Raw genomic sequence first — 18,105 nt, 5'->3', positions numbered from 1 at the left:
TGTTCCTCATGCTGCTTTACAGGCACACGTGAAACGGCACATGGAAGCAGAGAAATGGCACGGAAAATGCATGTGGAGGCTACCTGTTCTCCCCCACCTCCCCCTTCCTGAGCCTCCAGTTCCCAATCTGCCCCTCAGCACAGCTTCTGCTGCCCTGGCTCACTGCCCGGTGAAGCCTTCTTACAGCAGGTGTAGCTCCTATCATTTGTGAAAAATATATTTTTTTATTGATTTCAGAGAGGAAGTGAGAGGGAGAGAGAGATAGGAACATCAATAATGAGAGAGAATCATTGATTGGCCCCCGTCTGTAGGCTCCCTACTAGGGATGGAGCCTGCAACCCGGCATGTGCCCTGACCAAGAATCACACTGTGACCTCCTGGTTCTTAGCTCAATGCTCAACCACTGAGCCATGCCAGCCAGGCAGCTCTATAATTTTTTAACAAGAGATCATTATTTTAAAGAAAGATAAAAACGAAAATTGTATGACGTAGTTCGCAACATGGGTGTTACACAGGTGTTTGCCTTAATGCTTTTTGTTAAATGTACAGTTATGTTTTATACTCTCTTCTATGTAAGTTAAGTTTCACAACTTTTAAAAGTAAGCGGGAAAAGGTGTCCTTAATTTAACCAAGAATAGAGGTTGGGTTGCACCATGCCTGAATTTTCCACTAAACTAAAGACAAACACTTTTCCTTAAATTACCTGTAGTTAGCATAATTACCATTTTATTTCAAACTAGAGGCCCGGTGCACGAAATTCGTGCATGAGTAGGGTCGTTAGACCTGGCCAGTGATCAGGGCCAGCCAGGGCTTTCCTTCGTTCTGTGCCACCCCCTGGTGGGTCAGCACATGTCATAGTGAGTGGTCGAACTCCCGAGGGGACAATTTGCATATTAGCCTTTTATTATATAGGATACAGATACTGAACTTCTGCAAAAAATTAATAAGCACTTTTCATTTATATTTCTCCCCACCCAACTCATTCCTGCATGCATTGTAAAAGCTCCCCAACAGCAGAGGCCTGAGAATCCTGAGTTATCCAACCACAAAACACAGCGAAAATGTAAACTACTCCCAAAGCTAAATCAGGGTAAGAATATTCGCTCCATGTCTGAAGGATGCTACTTTCAAAGATACAATAAGAAAGGCAAATTCCGAGATACAATATACAACCTGTCCACATTAATCTGGATATAGCAACGTTAGGCTATTACACACAGCTTTTTCCATAAGATGACTAGCTTACCCCTAGCTTACCCCTTGGACTAGCTTACCCCACATGGCCCTCTATAAGATACAAGAATCAATATTTCATATTGCAGTATTCAGGGGGTAGAAAGGTTCCTATTGGCTCAGTCATAACGCTCATACTATGGACTGACTTCCCTATAGACACCACTCCTGTGGTTGGTCCTAACGCAGATGTCACCATGTCTCACCAAGTCCGGCCACGGGCATTCACAGCACTGCTGGTGAGAGTGGAAACTGGCACACTCTTTCTACAGGGCAATCTGCGTTAAAAATGTGTAAGCTATGACACTGGTACCCCACTTCAGGAGTTTTATCCTGAAGAAATCATCAGACAGGCAAACGTTAGATACAAGAATGCTCTAATGTTTTTAGTAAAAGTTAAAATATTCTAAATCCTGAAAGCTCCACCATCATGCGATTAAATGAGCCATGGTGCAGTCACATAACAGGAATTTATGCATCCAATCCAGAAGATGGTGACATCTACAGTGATTGACATGGAAAGGTCTTCAAATGTTACAAACAGCACAGACAGAATGATCATGGACCACGCAGTCATATTACCACTAAGATACCAGCTGGGATCACTGGTCTTTTGAGAATCAAATGAGAGGAATCCAGCTTCCCTCCCAGTCCTTTCAAAGGCAGGATGAGGCTGGTAAGGGCAGACGGGAGCCGGTGTGGAGTAGCCTGGCTTCGAGTTCCTATGGCTGCTGAGTTAGCCACGTGCGCAGGTCCTGGCTGCCGTGCCTGAGCCCCCTGTCCTGCAGACCTACCCCCACAGCAGACCACCCCATGTCTTCTCTCCTCAAATGCCAAGACCCGTGGCTGTGTGCATCACTGATGATTATAGACGGAGTGGGGACACCACACCCCAAATGACCTACAGTGAATATTGCCAAACAGGTTATATTCTTAAAGGAACATCAGCCATCTGCTGCAAGAATGTCACACCAGCAGAGCTGGTCCCCATTCTAGTCTGGCCCTCTTTTCGAGCCTCCTCTGCCCGTTAGCTCCTCCCCACCCTCCAGAGGCCTGTCAGCTTGGGCTTCGTAGGGAGCGCAGTTCACATGACTCATTTTTTGCCTTTTCCTTCTGGCCATGCTCACCGCGCCTTACCATCCAGACCTAAGGGGGCTGTGCTAGATGGATGGATGGTTAGACAGACAGACAGACAGAAGACAGATAGATATAGATATGTGTGATATAATGACACTAAGTTTCAGAAAAGCAAAATGGCATTCTCTAAGTAACTCCCAGACCAATATTTTGCTTCTAGAAGAAAGGACCGAGGTTACAATAGAGTTAACATCTGGGGGATAAGTTGTAAATGCTGGAAATGACATCAAACCTACCAAGGACTACAGAGTAAAGAGGGATAAAGGCCCCCAAATCACCAGCTGACAATAAACATTTGCAAAGGAACTTAAAAGAGATGTTTGCAAGATCATGGGAGGTACAGCAGGGTTTCAACAGCTAAAGCCAAGTGAATAATACCAGAGACAGTGCTACCGATAAAACAACATTCCTAACATCAAATTAATCACATGAGAAGCAACAGCCATGTTATGTTTCTTTTAAATGATAAATTTTCCAGCCCTGTACATAGCATTCCCAGTAGTACTGGAGAAATCTCTGAGGAAATCTTTGGAAGGCTCAAAGAATATTTCAAAGTACTGGGTTGCTCCCCAACCTGCCCACTGGGGAGCCAGGGAATTATGTTATTGTTACAAACCCAATCATTGTCAAAGGATCCCCGCCACTGGGAAATGCGGCCACTTTTTTTTAAAAGGGAGTCTCTTTAATATTGAAAATTATAAACTCCTTCCTTCACTCGCTTTTTTCTTTAAACGTTTTCAAATGTAATTTGGATAGTCTCTTGAAATGGAAGAGAACAATATATGATTTGTGAGGTCTATCTGGACCAGCACTACACAGAACCGTGGTTACTAACCACAAGTGGCAACCCCGCACTTGGAATATGGCGAGGATGAATCCAAATGTCCTGTGTGTAAAACACACACCAGACGTCAAAAATCTTACTGTGAAGCAACAGAATATAAAATATCTCGCCAATAAATTTTTACATAGATTACCTGTTGAAGTTATAATATTTTGGATGTTTTGCGCTAAATAAGACATATTATTAAAACTAATTTCACCTGTTTCTTTTTACCTCTTTATTGTGGCTACTAGAAAATTTAAAGTTGCACACACATATTTTTATCAGAAAGCACTCTCCTAGGACATTTACACCATACACCTTTCTGAAAGGGGGCCCTTAGCGTTTCATTTACTGTACTACCCTGCAGGGTTAAGAACACTGACTCTGGGGGCAACCAGTGTACATTTACATTTTGGCTCTGTTATTTGCTAGGTAAATAGCCTTAGACAAGTTACTTAACCTCTCTACATCCCAGGAGCGATAATCATAGGGCTATATAATAAGAATTAAGTGAAATATATGTAAAGTGCTTAGAATAATGCCTTGTGCTATAGTCAAAGAATACCACAGTTATTTTATGACTATAATTGTTATTATTAGTATTACTATTGCTGCTTTTCCTGAATCCTGAAATACACTGAATTGGGATTAAGTGAGTGCATTCCATCTTTCTAACATTCCCTGAATATACGTGAGAATCACGTTAATGGCAATCTCATAAAAAAGGTATTAAAACCATACAAAAGAGAGATGATGCTGGCTTCATAAGACACATGGCACAATGAGCAAAAGTTGTCCATTGGAATTAACTTTAGACAAATACAATAGACAAAACAATTTAACGTACAAATCAAGTGAAAGTGAGGATGAACAGTTCTGTCTGTAATTAAATATCTACTTCTTCCCAGACCTAAAGATTGCCTTTTCTTAATTTTTAAAAACCTAACAGATGCCCTAGCCAGGTAGTAGCTCAGTTGGTTAGAGCATCATCCCGATATGCCAAGGTTTTGGATTCAATCGATGAATGCATAAATGAGTGGAACAACAAATCTCTCTCTCTCTCTCTCTCTCTCTCTCTCTCTCTCTCTCTCTCTCAAAACAATCAATAAAATAATAAAAATAAAAACCTAATAGAGATGGAAGTTCATTGGAGAAAGAGTCATCAGACACAGATGAGCATCATCACAGCTGAACAGAGACAGGTCTCATAGCCTCACAACTCAACCCAAGTAGGACCAATGTCTCCTTCAGGGTCAGCCAAACTTTCATTTTCAGAAGAAATAAGGATTCAACTTCCTTATGACATCTTTTCTAAACACGTGCTGGAAGTACGCAATATGAATAAAATCACAATGTAGATTTTACTGCATAAGAAATCAGCTATAGGTACCAAGTTAATATACCATGATCATAAGTACAACTGATTTATTACAAGTCAAGTATAATTAAGAATAAAAATTGCCTTGGCTGGTGGTTTGGTTGGTTGGAGCATCATCCCATACATCAAAAGGTTGTAGGTTCGACCTCTGGTCGGGGAGTGCACTAGAGGCAACTGATCAATGTTTCTCTCTCCCTCTCTCTCTCATCAGTTTTTTATAAAACATCCTCAGGTGTGGATTTAAAAGAAAAGAGTAAAAGTCAGCTTGTCTAATTTGTGGTATCATGTGCACATTAAGCCAGATACAGAGATCTGAGTAAGTCCGATCCCCAACTCATACAGCTGGGAGCATACACTGTTGTACCAGGGGATGCAGGCGTTCACCCCTGTGCCTCTTTTCTTTCAAGGGCAGGCGTGGGCCACACCAGCCTGTGGCCATTCTTCTGTCTACAGTTTCCCTGCGCTGACTTTCAGGCAGTCCTAGCGCCACCCTGCTACACAAACTTTCACGCGGACACGTTTACTTCAGAAGGTCATGTGTACTTGGTTGTAGCTGAAACCTTTAAAACCATGTAGTAAGGGATCATCAAGTTTTCAAAAATTAAGAATTGTAAGTATTTATTTATTTATTTCAAGTCCTCCCTCAACTACTGTTCCAGGAGGTTTTCTAGAATGACATTTCTGAGCTGGCATTTAAGATGACAGCCCTTGAGCAACCAATAATGGGTCCTAGTGTGTCTTCTTAATGGCGACACAGCAGCCATCACGTGGGAAGCACGGCCTTACCTTATTGTCCTCCAGGTTGATCACTTCCAGGAAGTCGTGATTCTCCAAGCCTTGGAGGCTCTTGATCTGATTGTGGGACAGGTCCAAAATCTTCAGGGCTCTTAGCCGGTCCAAGCCCATGATCTTCTCAAGCAGGTTATGGCTCTAAAATGGTTAAAAGACACTCAATGTCCTAAAGGCCTCTATAGGAAAAGGTGTAATGACAAGTTTTCATTCTGAATACGGTCCCAAATCTCGCCCACAAAGAAATCTCAGTTTCTCAGCTGGAAGACTCAGAAGATAATATTTTTTTTAAAAAAAAATTAAATATGTTTCTATTGATTTTAGAGAGAGGAAGGAAGAGAGAAGGAGAGATAAAATCATCAAAAATGAGAATCATCAATCGGCTGCCTCCTGCAAGATTGCCCCTTAGTGGGGATCAAGCCCGCAACCCAGGCATGTGCCCTGACCTCGAATCGAACTGGGAGCTCCTGGTTCATCACTCAACCACTGAACCATACCAGTGGGCAGAACATAATATTTTCACTAAAGTTAAAGCAAGATGAATATTCAAATCAGTAGGGCAGCATTTTACATTGCATAACCTAAAGCCTAATGACAGCATAGCTCCATGTTTATCTTTAGAAATAAAATGTATGCAGTTCTTTCATCAGCATCACAATAAATCACTTGAATATTGTAGTTTCCACAAACACTCTGTTCTCAGCAGTATTCTAAATGCACTCCCTCCATAGCGTGAGGGCTCTGGCAGTCTGACACAAGCCTTCCGTTACTTGTGCTCGTGAGGTTCCTGCCTCACATATCTGGGATGGACCTATGCCTTGTCCTAATCAAAGGATATGGCAGAAGCAGGCCAGTGCCAAGTCTCAGGATTAAGAAGGCCTGGCAGCTTCCCCTGTGGTATCTTAGAGCCCTGCGGTGCAATGTAAGAACACTAGCTACTGTATTGGAGAGAATTTGTGGAGAGGTCCCATGGGGAAGGAGAAGTCACATGGAGAGGCTCCTGAGATTAAATACAGAGGGAAAATCCAGCCATTCCAGCGTCCCAGCTGGGCCCAGACCCCAGCCCATCTGCCAGCTGCGTGAGGCAAGACCAGCAGAAGAACCGCCAGCTGCCCCCAGCTCAGACTGTAGAATTGCTGGCGAACACAATGGTTAGCTAATAAAATTTCTCCACCCCACTACACTTGGGGTGGCTTATTATGCAATAATAGAAAACTGAAGTAAGTTCTTCAGTTATTCACACATGAACATCTTCTCAGACAATGAGCATAAAACAAAGAAAGATTCAAGACTCAACCATTGTTCTTTTCCAACCCTCATGTACCCATCAACAAATTATGGTGATAGTGGTCATTTGAATTTTCTTTACATTTTTCAACATACTCATAACTCCATGGTTCCTTAGTGCTGAGGTATAGTAACACGCACAGTAAAAGTAACTTTTAATTTAAATTGAGAATCATATTAAAGACAATTTTGAGGTTTCAATTAATGCTGTTATGCCCATCTTTAAACTTTTAATAAACACTTAGGAACTAAAAAATGAAATTATGGCCCTGGCCAGGTGGATCAGTTGGCTGGAGTATCATCCCATATACCAAAAGTATTCAGGTTCAATTCCCTGTTGGGGTGTATATGAGAGGCAATCAATTGATGTTTCTCTCACATCAATATTTCTCTCTCTCTCTCTCTCTCTCTCTCTCTCTCTCTCTCTCTCTCTCTCATTAATAAACATGTCCTCAGGTGAAGATAAAAATATTAAATCATAATATTCTCTTCCTCTATAATATTTTTTCTGAGATATTTAATAGCAAGAACTCATTTTAATCCTATTTTTCTTAAGATTTCACTTCAATAATGCGCAAGATTTGTGTTCATTAGTATAATTTATGGTTCTTTAAAACATGTTAATAGAATGTTGATGATCTATAAAGCTTGGGGTCTCATTAAGCCATTTCCTTTATTCTTATATATGTTGAAAAAATTCTATTAGAAGAAGGAAAAAATACTAATAACCCCATTTGCCTAAATTAAGTCAAGTTTCCTACTGTGCAGAATTAAAAAATGTTCAAAAAGTATAATAGAAAAGAAAAAAAATGATATTAAACTGAACAAAATGTCCATATTAATTTAACTTACTGAAATAAGACTTCAATATCCTATTTAAAATATGCCCACATATCAAGTTTATATACCCTATACTTCTTTGCAAAGAACCTTGAAGTGCTGTAGATGTGGAAGATAGCCTGTATAATTTTTTTTTAATATTTTTTTATTGATTTCAGAGAGGACGGGAGAAGGAGAGAGAGATAGAAACATCAATGATGAGAGAGAATCACTGATTGGCTGCCTCCTGCACACCCACTACTGGGGATCGAGCCTGCAACCCAGGAATGTGCCCTTGGCCAGAATCGAACCTGGGACCCTTCAGTCTGCAGGCTGACGCTCTATCCACTGAGCCAAGCTGGCCAGGGCAGCCTGTATAATTCTTTACAGCATCTCTGGTGGCTTTCAAAGTGGTAGATATAAGAATAATGAGCCTTGGACGGTGTTCTCAGTGGTTAGAGCATCGGCCCCAGACACTGAAGGGTATCAGATTGGATTCCTTGTCAAGGGCACATACCTGGTTCACTCCCGACCCTGGTTTGGGGCGTGTGTGGCAACCAGTCAATGTGTCACCCTCTCATCGATGTTTCTCTCTCTCCCACTTCCACTCTCTCTGAAAAGCAATGGAAAAAATATCCTCAGGTGAAGATGAACAACAACAACAACAACAAAAAGAGTAGAATGAGGCATAGAGAAGTTCAATTAGATAGCCTGTGGTCATAAAAGGAAGCAGAGCTGAGAAATATTCAGAATCACACAATTTCTGAGTTGAAACTCATCCAGTCCAACCCATTATCCAAGTGCTGAGGACCCAGTGGACATCCAGTTTCTGCACGAATAGCTGTTGCTTGTTGTGTCACGACTAACACGGTAAAGGGAGCCCTCAGAGAGAAGCCATTTCCTTAAATAAATGAAAAGAGAAATACTCATCTCCCCATGTGGAAGGGAAACAACAAATGGTTCTTACTAAGACAAAATAAATTTAAAATGTGAATGCATTGTCCTGATTTGCTAAGGGAGGTGGCTACCACAACCGCCCACAAGTGAACCACATTTCCCCCTTACATTTGTCACAGACGTTGGTGGTAGATAGCTATTGGTGTGTATACTGAATTGTCCTTTTTTCTCTAAATTGTAAAATAAATTATTTTCAGTAATAAAGCAATTGATTTTCTTACTCCACAGCTTAAAAAATGAAAGCATTAAAAACCATTGAAACAAATGTGTAACATTTCACTTTATGTATTTTATTAACATATGGAAAAGAAAACCTTCCTATTCTCAAAAACTTTAAGGAAAATTAATGATGGCACAAAACTGTCAGCATGGATTACTTGTTATTGAAACAAACTCTTAAGGATGAAAGTGCTATGAGTTGTTATTCTTTTTATTAAGATTTTAAAAGTGAATTCTAGAGAAAGGAAGGGAGAGAGAAACATTAGTGTGAGAGTGAAACATCGACTGGCTACCTCCTGCATGATCTTCCCGGGGAGTGAGCCTGCAACCTGGGCGTGTGCCCCGACCAGGAATCGAACCAGCGGCCTTTCGGTGCATGGGACGATGCCCAACCGACTGAGCCAAACCAGCCAGGGCTATGTGTTGTTGTTCTTAATAATGAATTCAATTCTTGTTCCCTTAAGCACACCCCCAGATCTCCTTCTATTGCTCCACTTAAAGTTAATGGGAATGCCAATACAGAAAAGATGTAAAGAGAGGATAAGCTACAAACAGAACAGTACAGGCCGCCAATAATCCTTTAAATTGTTACAACTTTAAAATGTGACTTTTCTTATAATTCTGAAATTTGCGATCCAACTTATCAAGTTCATTTTCATTTATGATTGGCTAATAGGCATTTGTGGGCAGGAACCATGAAACCTCAGGGAAATGATTAAACCTCCCCATGCCTCATTCCCATCCTCAGTACTCGGAACCAGTACTTCATCCTCCCCTGACTCACTGTAAGGAGTGAAGGGTCTTAAAAACACACTTCATCCCCAAGCGAGGGGAGAAAATTAACACACGGCCATCCATCAGCTCTCGGTGGTTAAATAAGACAGGGATAGTATATTGTATACGTCAAAATTCTGCAGACAACCAAACATGTCATTTCAAACAACAGTTCAACACTCCCGTGGGAGAGTTCACATAGGAATTTAATAAGCTACCAGCCTCATGGCTTACCATCCTCCAGGCCCACCTTGTGACAGGTATAATAAAGAATAGCAAAGCCATCCAAGGTTAAGAAGTAGGAGGGAGGAGGGAAGGAAGAAGAAAAAATCCTGGATAATTCCGAAAATATATTATCAGCCCCCAAATTAGTGAGCAATGCTGTTCTTTCAACAATACTGTGTATTTGGGACTATTATGATCCTCCCAATTTTTTGTAAATTACCTTTTCATTGAGTCATAGTCACATAGCATGTTCTATAGCTAAAGAAGAGTGCTCTCTATGGGAAAGATAGCCAAGTTTCCACTCTCTGATTGGAACTGTTCATCTATTCTCAGTGCTAATTCTGGTTGTTAGAAGGGGAGACTAGCATGTATTAATACAAAAAGACAGCAAAACTTCAGTGCCCAGAGAACATCTTGTGGTTCATTTGAAAGCAAGAGTGTTAACATCAATAAATATAATGCTTAAATACGCTTAAGTTTTCTTTTACCAATAAGACATGATAAAATGTATTTTTAAATAATTGTTAAAAGTATGCCTTTCTCAATGCAAAAAAAAATCAATCTTTTGAAAAAAATTGAATTTGGATACCAAATTAGAAAATCATTTTTCTTTAGCCTGAAATATTGATATATATATATATATATATATATATATATATATATGTCACACACACATACACACACACACACAGATGCAGCAAAGAATAAACAAAACTGAAGAAAATAACATACCATTAAGGAATTCTCTCTTTCTAAAGCGGAAAATTCTTAAACAATTCTAAGTCCTGCCTTTCCTAAAACGTTAACTAGTGCTCCCAATGTTGTCAGGCTCACCAGACAGAGGATTTTGATGGGCAGCTCGCCCAGGCCGCTGATCGTTGTGATCTTGTTCTTGGCCAAGCTGAGGTGAGTCAGGCTGCTGCACAGCTCTAACCCTCTGATTTCTTCTATCGCGTTGCCTATATACCATGACTGTGTTTAAGGAAAATGTTCAAAACATTTTAGAGAAAACAAGAACCACTGACAAATCAGGCAATAGCAAAAACAGAGCAGTATTATATGTCAATGTAGCATGAACATGTATTTTTCACATAGAAGTTAATACCAGCACAACTTAAAATTAACTTTTTAAAAAATCCTCGTGAGAAGATGTTGAGAGAGAGAGAGAAACATCAATCGGTTGCCTCCCATATGTTCCCCTGACCGGGGATCAAGCCTGAAACCGAGGTATGTGCCCTGACTGGCACTCCCACCTGTCACCCCTTGGTGTACGGGAGGACGCTCCAACCAAGGGAGCCACCCAGCGAGGGTAAAAATGAAACAGTCACATTTGCATTCACATGTGACTCAATGGGCGAGGAAAGGAAGTGCAGAGGGGTTCCCGGCTGCCCCCTTCCTTGGTGTGCGCTCCCTCCCTCACAGGTCTCTGTGAGAAACTCAAGTGCTTCCCACAGGCTGGACTTCTGAACTGAACTGCTCTCTCCGGTCCACCCTGTTGATCCTGTGCGACCCGCCCCGCCCAAGCCCTGCACAGAGGCATTTGCCGGATAGCCTCAGGCAAAGGCTAGATTAGCACCTCCCTAGAGGACAGAAGTTCTCCCACTGCAGACACAGCTGATTCTCACCGCCAGTTGGCCTGGAAGTCAAACCCTCCCTGGTATTAGCTACAACAATCAAGGTTTAACTATAAGACTGCGAACAAAGACCACTAGGGGGTGCACCAAGGAAGCATAACAAAATGCGGAGACAAAGAAACAGGACAAAATTGTCAATGGAAGATATAGAGTTCAGAACCACACTTTTAAGGTCTCTCAAGAACTGTTTAGAAGCCGCCGATAAACTTAATGAGATCTACAAGAAAACTAATGAGACCCTCGATGTTATATTGGGGAACCAACTAGAAATTAAGCATACACGGACTGAAATAACGAATATTATACAGACTCCCGACAGCAGACCAGAGGAGCGCAAGAATCAAGTCAATGATTTGAAATGCGAGGAAGCAAAAAACACCCAACCAGAAAAGCAAAATGAAAAAAGAATCCAAAAATGCGAGGATAGTGTAAGGAGCCTCTGGGACAGCTTCAAGTGTACCAACATCAGAATTATAGGGGTGCCAGAAGATGAGAGAGAGCAAGATATTGAAAACCTATTTGAAGAAATAATGACAGAAAACTTCCCCCACCTGGTGAAAGAAATGGACTTACAGGTCCAAGAAGCGCGGAGAACCCCAAACAAAAGGAATCCAAAGAGGACAACACCAAGACACATCATAATTAAAATGCCAAGAGCAAAAGATAAAGAGAGAATCTTAAAAACAGCAAGAGAAAGAAACTCAGTTACCTACAAGGGAATACCCATACGACTGTCAGCTGATTTCTCAACAGAAACTTTGCAGGCCAGAAGGGAGTGGCAAGAAATATTCAAAGTGATGAATACCAAGAACCTACAACCAAGATTACTTTATCCAGCAAAACTATCATTCAGAATTGAAGGTCAGATAAAGAGCTTCATGGGTAAGGAAAAGCTAAAGGAGTTCATCACCACCAAACCAGGATTATATGAAATGCTGAAAGGTATCCTTTAAGAAGAGGAAGAGGAAGAAAAAGGTAAAAATACAAATTATGAACAACAAATATGCATCTATCAACAAGTGAATCTAAGAATCAGGTGAATAAATAATCTGATGAACTGGTGATTATAATAGAATCAGGGACATAGAAAGGGAATGGACTGACCATTCTTGGGGGGGAAAGGGGTGTGGGAGATGCGGGAAGAGACTGGACAAAAATCGTGCACCTATGGATGAGGACAGTGGGTGGGGAGTGAGGGCGGAGGGTGGGGCGGGAACTGGGAGGAGGGGAGTTATGGGGGGGGGAAAGAGGAACAAATGTAATAATCTGAACAATAAAGATTTAATTTAAAAAAAAAGGGTGTAAAGGTTCTAAAGAACAGATACTTTCATAGTACTGAGAGGGTTCATTATGATGCAGACGCTTTAGAGGTGACGTGGCAGTAAATATATCACAGAAATTCCCCTTCTTGGCATCCACTCTAGACAAACCACCGCTTCCTTGAAGCCTTTTCTGTTCAATTTCTACCCCCAGCTACCTCCTTCCATGAGTCACAGAATCAACAATCATGGAATTAATTTTTTAAAGGGGTGGGAAGGGTTTGTAAGCATCACAAGGACATGTATTTTGCCTCATAACATTTTGTAGTTATGGTAACTCTACTACTTGAGTTATGTGACTTCTTTCCGCTCAGATGTTTCATTTGCAAAGTGAAGATCACGCCAGATTGCCCTGAAGCCCAAAAGTTAGATCATCAGAAAAAACTAGAAACTGGGTGTGAATGAGCTGCACAAACCATAAAACACTTAACAATTGTAAGGCATGTTATCCTTCCTAAATTATGAGCACAGAGCACGTGAGGCCAAAGAATCCCATCCTCTACCACTCGGCAACAGCATGAATGGAAGATTCAAGGCCAGGACTGATTCCGAAAAGAACTAGGCTGCAGAAAGGGAAATTAGGAAACTAGAAGCAATGGTGAGAAAATGTTGCCAGATAAACCAGAAATTCCTAGATTTTCTTCATCGGTTTCATTCAAATTCAATTGTTGGGTGGAAACACAGCTCCGCTTGTCGTCACTATGCATTTTCAAATCTCCTTGCATCAGCTTCCTGCCAGAATAGCTCTGCACAGAGACCTCCAAGCTCCCCGTCCCTATGGCTACGCTCCTTTCCGCTCCCATTTTCTTTAGCTACTTAACTAATCCTTCTATTACTAAACCAAGACCAGAGCTTTGCAGATAAGGATTGTAACAAAGGGTGTGAAATGTAGATGGGAAATTAAACTCTCACACAGCCAGGTGAAATACAGCATCTTAGGAGTAGGCAATCTTTGGAAAGAAAACCTTCAGGTGCCCATCTGTCTCAGTTTAGCAGAGGGAGCAACGGTCCTTCGGGCCTATTTCAGGAGCACTAGTGTCCTGGTAGCTGTGCTCCCACCAAAATGAAGAAACTCTAAATTACCACAAAGGGTACGTACAACACATGCCTGTGGGTGGCTGAGCCAGGACGCATTCCCTTGGGAAGCAGGCAAGGATGAGAACACTAGCAAACAGGAATCCTGAAACTAGGAAGAGATCATGGGAATTGAAAAGGAAAGCTTGTTTACTGTGCACACAGTAATTTTCCAAGACACTACAGGCCAAGCACAGTTCCCTTGGTACCTCCAGCTGACTGGCTGACTAGAGCAGCCAGGCTTGCTGCATGAAATCACTATTGCCAGGGCCAACGGGAGGAGCAATGCGGGTGCATCACTGCAGTGGTAACCCTGGGCTCTGTGGCGGCCGCCACCCTCACTCACAGCACTGGGGCCGAGGGTGAGGAACTGACCGAACAACTCTATCGAGAAATATGTTCATTTCAGAAAAACAGTCCCCCACGCTTCATTTTCCTTTAGATTTCCAGGACTTTCAGGCACTATAAATTAACAAGGTTTATGGGTAAAGGGGCATTTTAAAAATATATATTTTTACTAGTATTGACTTTAGAGAGAGAGGAAGGGAGAGAGAGAGAGACAGGTAGAAACATCAATGAGAGAGGCATGGATTGGCTGCCTCCTGCACGCCCTTCACTGGGGATTGAACCTGCAACCCAGGCATGTGCCCTGACCTGGAATCGAACCAGGGACCTCTTAGTTCATGAGTTGATGCTCAATCACTGAGCCACACCAGCCGGGCAGGAAGAAGCGTGTTTTTACAGTGGCTCAGCAGCTTTCCTGCCCAGGGACCCCACAGTCACCTCGTGTGTGACCGCGAGCAATGATAACAGGCAATGTGCAGGCTGGTCCAACAGTCCATGTGGTCCACGCAGTGCCGAGTTCACAGCCTGCTTTCAGAAATTCCTTTATCTCCCCAATTGCCCAGTTTCTTATTTTAGGAACCTTTATAAAGTATTACCTGCCCTTCTTCTAACATTATTCTTTCACAGGTTTTAGAACTTTTGGGTAAGAAATATCATTGATAAGTCACTAAACTATTATAATGAATTAGCTTACTGGGTAATCCTCTTAGGCGTATTTTCTTTTTAAAAGGCCACAGTCAGGAGAAACACTCACAGAACCCTGAATTATCAAATGGTATTCCAGCTCTAAAGCGCTTCGTTCTGTGAATAAATCTTTGGCAGCGGAATGTTAGGTCCCGGAGGAAACGGAGCGGAAGAACCAGGGTGCACAGGCAGAACCTCGCAGCAGGGAAAGCCCAGCCATTTATTTTACATTTTGGCGATGCTGTCAGCAGTTCACAGCACTTGACATGAATTACTCACTAGTCAGTATTCGCTCTTATTCATGTGTCTGTGATCGAAATATATGGTCCGAGTGGGTAGAAAACCGTTACTAGACATACTGGAAATCCATCACACTTCTTAGTGGGGAGAGCCGCAGTGATGGCTTTAAGCAAAACCAGCCCTGAGAGGCCTGTATCACCTTGCCAGGGCAAAACGTTCTTCCCATGGGAGTGACACTCTTTAAGCAATGAAACACGCACACACTGTGAATGGAGAGGTGATAACAGGAGTAATTACTCAATGAGATGCAACATGGGAAAAACAATGGAATTCCGAAGACTACTCTCAGTTCAACCATTTTCCAAATAATCTTGGACAGTTAGCCGAATCTCCCTGAGTTGTGGGCGCCTCCTCCATAAAATAACGGTTAGCGCTGGATGGTTTCTAAAACCCTGTCTCGATTTTAAAATTCAATGAATCATTTTTAAATTTTGTAATCCTATAATTGTAAATTACAATGCACAGCCAGTCAAGATTTATAGGTAAAGAATAAACTGCTCCTTTCTCAAGAATAATAAATTTATGTACACTTGGCAAAGTTTATCATCTTGCAATTTAAAATGATTATCAATTAATCACCAATTATCCACGTCTTGAAAGGATAAAACAGCATGATAAAATAAACTACAAAGTTGTTATCTTATAGTTAATTCATTCTGAGGTATTAATATAATCTACCAGGATTACATTATCAGTAGTACTAGCTTTATTAACTCAGTTGTTTTTAAAAAATTGTTTTGTTTGTTATATTGATAATTACACTTTTATTTAACTTTATTTTAAAGAAAAGCATACTTCCCTCCCCGCCCCAACTAGAAAAGTCATATATGCCCACTAAGGAAAGTTCGAACAAATATAAAAATGACAGCAGTCAGATTTCTGCAGCCATCGGATTAGGAAAGCATGCCTTGCAAGGCAGAATAGAGACAGTGGGCTAGTTTAGAGCTGAGCTTCTCAGAGTACGGTCTCAGACCAGCAATGCCAGCATGACCTGGGAACTTTAGAAACATGATCTCAGGGGCCACCCCAGACCTACTCAGAAAGAGGCTCTGAGGAGGGGGCCAGCAATGTGTTCAGCAAACCATCCAGGGCAGTGGTCGGCAAACTCATTAGTCAACAGAGTCAAATATCAACAGTACAACGATTGAAATTTCTTTTGAGAGCCAATTTTTTAAACTTAAACTATATAGGTAGGTACATTGTTATTAACTTAATTAGGGTACTCCTGAGGCTTAGGAAGAGCCACACTCAAGGGGCCAAAGAGCTGCATGTGGCTCATGAGCAGCAGTTTGCCGACCACGGATCCAGGGGATTCTGACTCAGTAGATGTTTGAAGCTTGGTAAATAATTATTTTCAAAGAAATTAACTTATAATTCTCAGGCTTTTAAATTTGCTAATTGACATAGGTACACCATTGGCCCGTATATCGACTGCTTTTTATTTACTTTTAAAAATGTAATGGGCACTCTTGAAACCACCACCATCACCATCATCCACCCCCAACCCGTGAGGTAGGACATTAGCAATACTTACACATCGTCTCTGCACACCCCTCCTGTCCCATCCAGGGGCCCCTCTCTCGGGGCAAACCACTATGCTCAATGGTCTATTTCCTCTTCCTTTTCCCATTGGTTTTATACCTAAACTATATTTAGTTCATTAAGGTCTCTCCTATTCCTACATGGAAATACATTTCATTCATTTTCGATACATATAATATTCAGTTGTGTAAGTACACCGTAATTTATGCTTTCTATTATCCACGAACATCTGGCCTGCTTCAATATTTTGCTGCTATAAGCAATGCTGCAATGAGCATTGTTAATTCTAACACAAGCCTCCAGCTACACGCATGCTACCCTTTCATATGTAGGAATGAAAATACTAGGTCATAGGGAATTTGGATGTTCAACTATACACAATAGTATAAAATTGTTTTCCAAAGTGGTTGAACCAATTTCATACTCATAAGCAACCTAAAAAAGAGATCCTTTTGATCTACATGTTCCTCAACGCTTGGCGTTTTTACATTTCTTAAATTTTGTCCACTCATTGCTCATTTTCGCACAAAAGTGCTAGAGGGCGTGGCACTATGCTCAAAGCGTGCCATCAAAGGTGAAGGAAGGTTTATCCTACAAAATATGTCTTCAAGGAAGCATCCCTTCCATTCTCCCCACCTCTCGGCCTCATCACAAGCGTAATGTGTTCTAGCCCCTGTGACATCCTGACATCCTGGAACTAGGTGCCCAGAATGGACTAGGGCAGTCCATTAACTCTCCACTCTGCCCTGAGAATCCTCAGGGGGCAGGCAGATACTCACTGAGAGGAGACGGGCTGCTCCCTGGTCACCCAGAGGACAGCAGCCTCTGGTGGGAAGAGGAGGCTCAAGCTCATTACACTCACAGGCCCCCAGTGCCCCCCTGCCGCTCCGGCTGGAGCATGTGCTTTAGCGAAGGCGCTCCACCTGCGTGGAGCCCGAGCCGTGCCCTAGACCTGTTCCTGAACTTGGTCGCAAATCAAAAGTTGTTCCTTTTTCATGAAAGCACATTTAAAATACACCAGAGAAGCTTGCTATTTAAAGGAAGCTTAGTAGGAATTCTTTTGTGAAATAGTCACTAATTTTCCAGAGGGCCATATCAGGATTTTCAGATACTGAATTTATATGAAATAGAGTGTGCAAGTTTAAGTAAATTTGAAAAGGAGTCAGTTAAAACAGAACTTCTTATCTGGTTCCTGCATTAAAAATAAGCCTCCATTAATCAGAACTTCACTTTTCAGGTAGAAAATGCTCTTGGCAAGCTTTGACTTGCAGCCTTAATCCTTTGTAAATAAAACATCTTTCACATTTTGTGATGATGAGTCCTTCATTATTTAGTAAACTGCTTATCTGGTACTGTTTCATGCCATCGGGCACATGCTCACCAATGAATCTATTAACCAAATTTTCCCCTTTACTTAGCAAAGGATACTGTCCAGAATTAGTTTAGTGAGAGCCTGGTATGCCGACAAATCACCCATTTTAGAAATTTGGTTGCAGGAAAAATCCACCTTCTGAGGAGAAAAAGAAACAATATGTCATACTTTATTTTTCATTCAGCTTCACC

At 41.6% G+C, this 18,105-nt stretch overlaps 1 protein-coding gene across 1 annotated transcript in view; it reads right to left on the bottom strand.

The window, feature by feature from the left end:
• The window catches only part of LRGUK (leucine rich repeats and guanylate kinase domain containing), a gene marked incomplete at both ends in the record, with an annotated part of 68,455 nt that overhangs the window by 35,587 nt on the left and 14,763 nt on the right, over window positions 1-18,105 (bottom strand). Inside the window, 3 exons of the mRNA XM_081102643.1 lie at window positions 5,361-5,504; window positions 10,479-10,603; window positions 17,971-18,052. Of these exons, the coding sequence (XP_080958769.1) occupies window positions 5,361-5,504; window positions 10,479-10,603; window positions 17,971-18,052 (351 nt within the window). The remainder of the gene's footprint in view (window positions 1-5,360; window positions 5,505-10,478; window positions 10,604-17,970; window positions 18,053-18,105) is intronic.

This window comes from Myotis nattereri (assembly GCF_964212035.1).
Source record: "Myotis nattereri genome assembly, chromosome: 11".
In the NCBI taxonomy this organism is placed as follows: domain Eukaryota; kingdom Metazoa; phylum Chordata; class Mammalia; order Chiroptera; family Vespertilionidae; genus Myotis; species Myotis nattereri.
The sequence above is the reverse complement of the archived record's forward strand: the minus strand, read 5'-3'. Positions and strand labels throughout refer to the sequence as shown.